Genomic DNA, 11,361 nt, shown 5'->3' with positions numbered 1-11,361 from the left:
TCTTAGATCAGGGTTTAAATCTTAAAATATCACACTAATCTATGGATTACAATACATAATGACTTATTGAAATGATACACTTTCAGAAGCTATTTTACCAAAACCTTTTGTCGTTACAAAATATAAAATCCACAAGCATGGAAAACTGCTAAAAAACACCAATCGTCACTCACATTTAACACATCTTTTCCACCTCTGGTGGAAAACAATTCAGTCTATTTATAACCACATAAATTACACAGCTCTGAAACAACAGAGTAGACAAAAAAGTTCAGAAGACAAGTTTGAAGACTCCACAGTCACTTGTATGCACAAATAACAACATGCTAGAGATAACATTTAAAATGTTATATTTTAAAGGAATAGTTCATGCAAAACTGAAAATTTGCTGAAAATGTGTACTCACCCTCGGGCAATTCAAGATGTAGATGAGTTTGTTTCTTCATCACAACAGATTTGGAGATATTTAACATTACATCACTTGCTCACCAATGAGAATGGGTGCTGATTCTGGCTAAAATCCTTAAGTCCTCTATCCATTGCTTTCTCAAGTGAGAAAATCATCTCGCCTGAAACGCAAGAAAAATATGCACAGATTAAGCAACATTTACAAGCGAAGACAGTCCAAAACCGTTCTAAACTAATATGCTGATGGATTTTTATGTGAGAAAAAAACAAAGGATGAACTTTTTCACTAAAGGAAGCATTATTATGCATTATGGACTTGTATTTTGGCCAGAGGCGATGGTTTAAAATTAAAACGCCTTAATGATGGATTTCTCACTAACATGTAGTTTTTCACTTCACAAGATGTTAAGTGATGGACTTGAGTGGTGTGGATTACTTGTGGATTATTGTGATGTTTTTATCAGCTGTTTAAATTCTAATTCTGACGGCACCCATTCACTACAGAGGATCCACTGGTGCTAAATTTCTCCAAATCTGTTTAGATAAAGAATAAAGCTCATCTACATCTTGTGTGACCTGAGGGTAAGTACATTTTCCGCAAATGTTAATTTCTGGGTGAACTACTCCTTTAAAATTATGTTTGTGTGACCAGAGCTAAAGGAAATAGAAGTCAGAGCTGTTCATCTGTTCGTCTTGGACTGTCACACATAAGATGGCAACAGTGCTATTTTCACTGGCCAAGATTCACACTTTCACTGGCTAAACAGCATTGCATCCTGCATTGTGTTCTCACTGTAAAGTTCGAAACATTTCTGGTATAGTATTGGTATAGCAATTTGGCATTTATGGATTCAGTAAATGCTTCAGTGCATTTTATGTGGACAGTGCAGCTGGAAATTATACACCTGTAATTTCAGCATAAACGGAAAAGGATGATCTGTCCAGGTGTATAAAAGATGTGCAATGTTCCTTTAAAATAGTTAAACTTACTGCATCAGTTGTTTAAAAACCAAACAGCAAATTAAATTAGTAGGATTTGGCAGTATCACACAGCTATACTTCCATACTTGTTTATGTTCTTATGCTTATGAGATCCGCTTGTAAATATACTGCACAGATTGTTTAGCATGTTTAATTACTGATGTCCGTGCACAATTTTCCTATTTATTCATTTCATTTTTTGCATCGTTATAGACTTCTCAAGTAATCCTGCTAGGGAAATAAAGACAATGATGCAGTATGGCCTCCCCCTTGGCTCTGCGTTATGTGTTTATCTCTCCTTTTGTGTCTAACTTAGAAACACTGGGACAGATCATCGCCGGCATCATAAGAGGATATAGATTACACAGAGATGCTCAATAACACATATTGTCTCAAAACAGCAAAATGCTTCTCTGAAGTCTCTTGCCGGAGATGAATGCAAATAACATGTTAGAGCGAGATGGAAAAGCAAAAGCGTTTTGCTCACAGGCTTATCCAATATATATCCTCCCACTCATGAACGATCAATGCGACGCTTACAGCTTCCACGCTGTGTGTATCATCTCGTTGCAAAGCAAGTGCCAATACAGTCAAAGTTGAAAATATGCCAGCTAGGGTTTGCGTTCTGTTGTTTTTCATTAAGGAGAAAAATCTGGCAGTGAATTATTGAATGGATCTTAAAAACTACAACAATCTGAGAGGATAAACAATTCTGCAAATATGACATCCAACAAATCTGAGCTGCACTTACAAGTGTCAAAGTTTATTTTTATCTACTTTTCCTTTAATGCATAAAAACTGGACTTGTACTGTATTCTAATGAGTGAATGTAGAACGTATGATTGTAGAGGTGCGTTTTGGTATTTCTTGCTAAATAACTCTGAACACAGGCTGATTCCCATAGGCTGGATTTGATGGAAAACACAATGTAAAGTTATTAGGAAAGTGCAAATAGCCTTTCCCCCCATTTTATTTCCTTTGAGAACCACTCTACACACTATTTGAATGCTTCTTAATGCCATTAAAACTCCAGTCTATTTCCCAAAACAGACGAGAACAGTTCAATAAACACATTCACATAGCTTAGTTTTATCAGCAGCTGTGGTTGATAGAATTTCACTGTAAAAAAATAAGGTAGCAAAGTTTTTGGTTTTACGGTTTTAACCTAAATTTTACATGAAAATACTGTAATTTCATTAACTGATATAATGTTAAAGGGGTCATCGGATGCAAAGTTCAGTTTTACATGTTGTTTGAACATTAATGTGTGTTGGCAGTGTATGTACACATCTACCCTATAATGATAAAAATCCATGCAGTGGTTTTTAATTAATCTGTAAAAATAATATCCCTTTTTTCAAATCATGCCATTCTCAGATGCCTCCATGTTCACGCAAATCATTTGTGATCCAGCTTCACCTACAGCAGGAGTATAAGGGGTTTATTATGAATCTCTGCAATCACCTTTCCTAATAACATGCTATTTAGCAAGTTTAGCGGATAAACGAGGTTAAATGCGACTAAAGTAAACAGGCTCGCCACTCCACAGAGAGCAGAGAGAGGCGGTGCGAGCAAAAGACAAAAATAAACATCAAATTTAAAATATAATGGAGGGAATTCTGGGAATGTTGATTTATGGTTACTTACTGTAAATTATACATTCTTTTTCCACTTCTAAAAACGGTATACTACTGTGAAATTAAATGCAATGTGCAATATAATATGCAGTTTTACAATGTATATAGTAGGGGAAATTACCCATAACCACTTAACAGTTTTTTACTGTTGCATTTTTACAGTATTTTACCGTTGGCCATTTTTTACACTACATATAAAATCTGTAACATTTAATTAAGCATAAAAGACTCGTTATAAAAGGAATATGGAAGAAAAGTGAAATTCTGTAATAAAAAGGTTTGCTGAAGCTACCAGTGATATACAACCAGCATATGGTGGACATGCATAAAATAAGCACTAAAATCGTATTCAAGGCTTTAAAAACAATCACACAGTTTCAGAGGATAAACAGACAATCAAAACAGTACTTAGAAATTAATAGAAACAGAAATTAAATAATAAAAAAAGTCCTGCAAGTGTGACTACACCAATCTATTATCCATTGGAAATTAGATGGGTGAAAATAATATTTTAAATCTGGTCATTGCCTACTTAAATGACTAAATGATAAAAAAAATGAGTTTCCACTTATTCATAACATCAGCTGTGTTTAAATGATCGCATGTAGTCGAATTATTCTCAATCTTATCGATGTTTTAAATACATTTTTTTCAAGGCTTTCTGCAAACAGAGATCATGAACAAAGCATTCAATCCACACAACTAACTTCTGACACCGATGACATCACGGAGGCTGATCCAGACCGACTGTCCTCTAAGGAGCGGTGATGATGCAGCATCAGTGATGCACAGAAACACCGACACCGCGTGCACGAGCGCTCTCCGGCTCATGTGGAGTTTAAACGGCATCTTTATTTGGGAATTATCTGAGATAGCTATGTGTGGATTACTTCTTAATTTAGACAACTATTCTTTTGCAGCGTTGGTAAGTAAAACTAAAGCCACTTTTGTTCTCAAAGCAGGTATAGTACAGGTAAAGTTAGTCACATTTGCTTCTTTATTTTGAGCAATACTGGAAAGAATAATGTAATTTCATCTGCTGTCGCGATAAATGTCTGTACAAATGGTGATCTTAAGCTGAGCTGTATGAGACGTGTGCACTTACATTAACAAGGAGCTCGTAAAGACAAACTTGAGAACTGATCTTTCCGTGCATGAAGTCGGAACTGTCGGTCTGCTTGTAGCAGCCTACCGATAATCAATAAACTTCACAAACTCTTGTACACGAGCAAATCAGCCAGATTAACGTTCAAATAGAATACAGTGTACATTTTCCTCATTTTATCTAATAGGCTAAATTATCTAAAATGTATCTAATAATTGAAAATATTTCCGGTTATAACAAAATACAAAATACAAGGGTCTCACTCTGAGGGGTTCAATCAATCAATCAATCAATCAGGTATATTATTGAAATATATTATTGTAGCTATTATCTGACATAGATTTAACACTTCTGTTAAGACAAATGAGAAGGGCGTCTAAATACACTGTAAAATGAACTTCTAAGCTGTAAATACAAATTAATAAAGAATATTGGAGTACTTTTTACACTAAATATTTCGATTTTTCTACTTCAAAATTTCACATCTAATTCAATGCCTTAGGCCTTCTTGCCATTTCTTTGTAATTATTTGTGAAATTTACTAGCGATTTATGAGTGAAAATTGTTTAACACCAATTCCTGAAATATTACAGTAGCTATGTAAACAAAACCTGAACAAAATCACTATATACTTTCAAAGTATGCAAAAGTATGCTATATGTTTCTTAATGCTGCGTCTGACCAATGAGAATTAAGTATTTATTCTGGATTATATATTATTATATTAGCATTGAAACAATACTTTTGCTCCCAAACTTATTATTTACAACTATGTTGAATATTCGATTCATCAGGCTTTTATGGCTCATACCTATGATAAAGGATATAGATGATATGAAATCCTGATAATTTGTAATGTCTCAATGAGAAATTATTTTTTTATGAAATCAGTGAGATCATTATAACAGTATAAAAGGCTAATTTCATAAAATGCATATAAATAGCAGTTGTTACTCTATATCTCCCAATAATTTGCCTTTGTAAGATGGTATTTAAATCCACATATAAAAACATATAATGCAGTACAATAATGATTAAGGGATGTATGAATAAATATTACTCAAAAGTCTGATGTAGGTTCAATCAATCAAACAATCAAATATATAAATAACGGAGTTTAAATATTGTATTATCTGATGTAGATTTCTGACATTTTCACATGATTTTTATAAGAAATTATGTATTGATTTTCAAATAAATCCAAATGCTTCAGTCCAGTAAATGTTCATCTTGAAATATTAACAATTAAGTTAAGATTTCACAGCAAAAAGACACATGTATCACAGCCTGAAGGTTAGCATTTTATAAAAATTATACTAAAAGGCCTTTTATTTGCTACAAAAGTACAAATTTATATCAAATATGATATAGGCTCATTTCTGTGATAATTTTTTATTGTCATATTTACAGTATTTTCTCCCACCTGTTGCTGTTCTTTTTTCAGTTGGCTCTGTAATCACCTGTCACAATGGGTAAATCCTGGATTAATTGTCTTCTAGCGCTGTTTACGTGGACTTGTTTAAATGCCCAGCGAATGGAAGATTCATTGTCTTTTCAGTTTACTCACCCACTTTACAATGTGATGATATATGAAAATTCAGCAGCTAAAACTTTCGTTGAATGCCCCATAAAAATGGGCATTTTTATGGCGAACCAGTCTTGGGACATTTGGTACACAATAGAACCTGGGGACCATGACAATTTATTCAAAGCAGAGAAGTATGTTTTGGGCAATTTCTGTTTTCTGCGAATAAGAACCAAAGGAGGGAATTCTGCCACTCTTAATAGGGAAGTAAAAGATGTCTATCTACTGACTGTAAATGCTATTGAAAGACATACAGGTGCTGAAACACAAACACAAGTTAAAATACAAGTTCTGGACACGAATGATCTCAGACCTCTTTTCTCACCGACTGCTTATAGTTTTTTTGTACCTGAAAACTCAGCCATCAGAACAAGCATAGGCAGAGTTTTTGCTACAGACGCTGACACAGGCACCAACGGAGAGTACTATTTCAGCTTCAAAGAGCGGACTGACATGTTCTCCATTCATCCTACAAGCGGGGTTATAACTCTGACAGGCAAGCTGGATTACTCTGAGGTGGCTCTTTATGAGATTGATGTGCTGGCTGTGGACAGAGGTCTGAAGCTCTACGGGAGCAGCAGCAGCAGTAGCACGGCAAAGCTAAAGGTGCACGTACTGCAGGCCAATGAACATGCACCTGTCATCACAGCTGTCCCTTTAACTCCATGGAACGCAACCAGGGATCCCACTTATGCGTATGTGACTGTGGAGGATGCCGACGAAGGGCAGAATGGCGAGATTGCCTCTTTGAGCATCGTAGCTGGAGATCCGCTCCAGCAGTTCAAAACCTTCAGAACAAACCCTGGGAGCAAAGAATTCAAAATCAAAGCTGTCAAGGAAGTTGAGTGGGAGGGTTATAGTTTTGGGTACAATCTTACATTGCAGGCCAAAGATAAGGGAAACCCTCCAAAGTTTTCCTCAGCGATAGTTGTGAGGGTGAGATCGCCTAGTGAATACACAAAAGCTCCTACATTTGAGAAGAGCGTCTATAGAGTTACTCTCAATGAGTTTGCGCCACCTCACTCTCCTGTCGTTATGGTCAAAACTGTACAGAAGGATTTGCAGATTAAATACTTGTTGCAATTTAAGATGCAACAACATGAGAATCCATTTGTCATTAATCCAAATACAGGCCTTATCACCACCGTGGCACCTATAAAAGCAGAAAGTGTAAGTCAATATGAATTCGATGTTGCTACGAGTGACAGACGAGCAGTGGCCAAAGTGGTGGTGAGTATAAGCGACGTGAACAATAATGCCCCGTCATTTCAAAAGTCAAATTATGAAGCAAGTATTGCTGAACACGTGCCTGTAGGGACAAGTGTCTTGACAGTCAGTGCTACCGACAAAGACGATGGAGAAAATGGGTATGTAACCTACAGTATTGTCAATGTGAACAAACAGCCTTTTGTAGTGGATTATTTCACCGGTGTCATAAGCACTACAGAGGATCTAGATTACGAGACAATGCCAAGAAAATTCTCCCTAAGGATTCGAGCCTCAGACTGGGGCTCCCCTTTCCGCCGTGAGGCAGAGACTGTTGTTTCAATCACTCTCACCAACCTGAACGATAATAAGCCACACTTTGAGAATATCGATTGTGATGTTACTGTGCCAAGATCTCTAGGGGTCGGTGAACAAATAATAGCGGTGTCTGCCATTGACGCTGATGATCTTGGCATAGTGCGGTACAGAATTGACAGTGGTAATAACATGAATCTTTTCGAATTGGATTCCAGCTCTGGGGTGCTGACACTTAAAAAGTCGCTGAGGGATGGCGATGCGGCGAAACAGTCTTTCCACCGCCTGCAAATAACTGCCAGCGATGGAGAAATGTCAAGCACTCCTATGTTCCTAAATCTAACAGTTGTTAGCGCTTTTAAACACGTCCGCTCCAAATGTGCAGAGACTGGCGTTCTGAGAGCTTTAGCCGGGCTGCTGCTTTTTGGCTCTAAACGGCACAGTCAGAAAGAGGCAGAAGATGAATTCGCAGACATCCATTCGGTTAACCGCCACACTCCACGCTTTATAGAGTCCACTCCAACTGTAATAGAAGTTAAAGAGGACCTTCCTGTAGGGACAAGCATAGCACTCCTCAGAGCTGCCGATTCAGACTCTGGCTTCAATGGGAAATTGCTTTTTGTGATCTCAGGGGGAGATTTTGATAGTCGTTTCACGATAGAATCTGACACAGGGTGGCTTAAAGTTTTCGAGCCACTTGATCGAGAAACAACGGACCGTTACACTCTCAACATCACTGTTTATGACCTTGGCTTACCGCAGAAGTCCTCATCTCACATATTAAATGTTAACATTTTAGACGTCAACGACAACAAACCAGACTTCCTTCAGTCGGAGTATTCAGTGGATATAAGTGAAGACACTGCTATGGCAACAGACATCATTCAGCTTGAGGCAAAAGATAGAGATTTAGGGGTCAATGGAGTGGTTAGATACTCATTTATTACCAAAACAGACAAATTCGTCATACATGAAAAAACAGGGATTGTACGTGTTACGGGTCCACTAGACAGAGAAGCCAATCCATCATTCGTTTTGAAGGTGGCTGCTTTTGATGCAGCAGTTGATGAGCCGAAAATGGTATCAACTGTGTTGTTACGCATTAATTTGGAGGATGTGAATGACAATGCCCCTACTTTTATACCTCAACACTACCACATCAAAGTGAGAGAAGACATTCCAGTGGGCACCTTGGTGCTTTGGCTTGAAACTTACGATCCTGACTTTGGCCTGTCCGGACAGGTGAGATTCAGTCTAACAGATGGGGAAGATGGAAGCTTTCATGTGGATAAAATGACTGGAGCTGTGTACGTCTCTCAGACTCTTGATTTCGAAACAAGACAAGTATATAATCTGACAGCAAAGGCCAAAGACAGAGGCAAGCCGAACCCTTTATCCTCATCCTGCTTCATTCATGTGGAAATTGTGGATGTTAATGAGAACTTGTACCGCCCGTCCTTCCCATTCTTCGTGGACTGGGGAGCTGTGAGTGAAGACGCCCCAGCTGGCACCTCTGTGATGAAAGTTACAGCTCGTGATGAAGACAGTGGCAGGGATGGAGAAATTCGCTACTCCATACGAGGCGGTTCAGGCCTGGGAGTGTTCACCATTGATGAAGACAGCGGTAGGTTCATTAGTATTTTTGCATTTTTAAAAGAAAATAATAACTTTGGTTGAAAAATAAGCCTGGTTCATTAGCATTGGTTCATTAGGTCTCAAAACAAATAAGTCATCAGTAAGTGTTAGAGAATCTACAAACCACGTCTGAAAAATATTTTGAATGAGCAACTAATGGCAGCTTGTAAATTAATTTTCTTTTTTTCATAAGAAAACCGGTGTAAAAAATAAGAAGTGCTTTATTTATTTATTTGGTATGTGGATTCCTTGTTACTGAACATTTCTACAATTATTTAGCATTAATATTAACTGATGACCCACTGCCCCACAAGGTATTAGAACACTTACATTACAAATACAAAACTGTTACAAAATATAAAACCAAGTGTCCTTTATATTAAATCCAACCAAAAAATATTAGAATTTAAAATACCTGTAACACTTTACAATAAGTTTCATTATTAGTTAACTACATTAGTTAACATGAACTAAGAATGAACAATACTTCTACAGCATTTATTAATTATAGTTAATGTTAATTTCAGCATTTACTAATTATTTATTATTATTAAAATCAGAAGTTGTATTTGTTGACATTAGTTAATGCACTGTGAACCAACATGAACAAACAATGAACAACTGTATTTTTATTAACTAACATTAACAAAGATTTATAAGTAGTGTAATAAATGTATTGTTCATGGTTCAGTCATGTTAGTTAATACATTAACTGATGTTAAAAAGTGACACCTTATTATCAAGTAACCAAAATAACAGATGTGTTGTTCAAAATTAAGAAAAAACAATATTTGGACACTTTCAGATGTTAGTGGAATATGTTCATAAATAATGTAATCAGATTACTTTTTCCAAGCTACTAGTAATGCAATGCATTACTTTTAAATTTACTATGAAATATCTGAGTTTCAAATTTTTTACTTTTTCAAATAAGTAACTCAAGTTACTTTATTTTTCCATTTATTGACTGACATCTCTCTTATCCTCGTGTTGAGAGAAATTGTGAGTGAAGTGCGAAAGCACTTTCTGAGACTGAGCCTGAGACTTATTAACTTCACTTTTGGTGTGAAAGGGCCAAAAATATAACTTTTTATTTTTTTTTGTTATTAAAAATAAATAAGCAGCTCAGGTTACAAAAAGTAACGCAAAAGTAACATACTGTTTTACTTTCCATAAAAAGTAACACAGTTATTTTTTTTATTAACGCAATATTGTAATGCATTACTTTTAAAAGTAACTGGTTATAAGTAATCTGTTAAATAGCTTAGTTAAGTGAACAACTAGTGGTGTTATTGTAGTGTTTGCATATACCATTTTGAAATGTTATCTAATGTAATGTATTCATTTAAAAAGTGTACAGTACGTTTCGAGTACACTGTATGAATTTTTAACAAACAATGCTGATTGCTTTTGCTATCTAAAGACATCAGATAGAGAAAAAATGAAAAAGAGAGAGAAAAAGAGGGAAAAACAAAGAGGGATATGCTGGAGACTTTCACCCTGAGGAAAGAGCTTATCAAGTTTTACTGGAGTTGTAGAAGCCACACCGCTACCTTTAGAACAAAGCCCCCAGCATGAAAGCAGACACTACTGAGAGACAGACGAACAAAAAGAGCTGCCTCATCTCCTCTTATTCACTCAATATTTTATGTACAATGTCTGTCCTTTACACATTTAATCTTTTATGCAAATGTCCGCGTTATGAATTCTCAATTCCCTGCTAGATAATAGACCCATTTTTTGCTTCTATGTTGATTACAGTTTTCATTTCAAAAGAATATTATTAGCGTAGTGTCAGTCGTGCCTACTTTGTATGGTTAATTTCTGCTCCATCCTTATCTAGACTTTAGAGTTTACAATGCAAAACTCTCAGTACCATGTGACATGGTTTTATGGCAGCACCGCTGGTGCTTCCTCAGTCGAAATATTAAAAGTGCTTTTTGTTTTTCAAGTGCTTAACATGTAGTGCAACATGTTCCTTCTTCTTTTCTTTGTCACAGGCATAATAAGGACACAAGAGATCCTCGATCATGAGACTACCAATCATTACTGGCTGACAATCTATGCTACGGACCAGGGAATTGTGCCGCTTTCATCATTTGTGGAGGTCTACATCGAGGTTCAAGATGTCAATGATAATGCTCCACTGACAACAGAGCCTGTGTACTATTCTTCTGTATCTGAGAACTCTCCCAAAGACCTCTCTGTCATCCAGATCCAAGCATTTGACCTGGACTCCAAATCAAGCGATAACCTCTCATATAAAATTACCAGTGGAAATCCACAGGGATTTTTTGCCATCAACTCCCAGACAGGTAAGTTTTAAAAATGTTTTAAAATATTAAGAATTTAAATTTGTATACATTTTAGAAACCTGTGTTTTAGTATATACACAAATAGAGACACAGTTGAGGTCAAAAGTTTACATGCACCTTATGTTAACTATTTTTTACCAAAATAAGAGGGATCATACAAAATGCATGTTATTT

General features: G+C 36.2%; 1 protein-coding gene across 1 annotated transcript in view; it reads left to right on the top strand.

The window, feature by feature from the left end:
• Nucleotides 1-3,823: 3,823 nt before the first annotated feature.
• fat1b (FAT atypical cadherin 1b) overlaps nucleotides 3,824-11,361 on the top strand; it is a 47,783-nt gene continuing 40,245 nt past the window's right edge. Inside the window, exons 1-3 of the mRNA XM_051128006.1 lie at nucleotides 3,824-3,951; nucleotides 5,576-8,861; nucleotides 10,873-11,187. Coding sequence (XP_050983963.1) covers nucleotides 5,600-8,861; nucleotides 10,873-11,187 — 3,577 coding nt within the window. The 5' untranslated portion in view covers nucleotides 3,824-3,951; nucleotides 5,576-5,599. The remainder of the gene's footprint in view (nucleotides 3,952-5,575; nucleotides 8,862-10,872; nucleotides 11,188-11,361) is intronic.

This window comes from Labeo rohita, chromosome 14 (assembly GCF_022985175.1).
Source record: "Labeo rohita strain BAU-BD-2019 chromosome 14, IGBB_LRoh.1.0, whole genome shotgun sequence".
NCBI classification, from domain to species: domain Eukaryota; kingdom Metazoa; phylum Chordata; class Actinopteri; order Cypriniformes; family Cyprinidae; genus Labeo; species Labeo rohita.
This window is presented reverse-complemented; position numbering and strand designations above follow the sequence as displayed.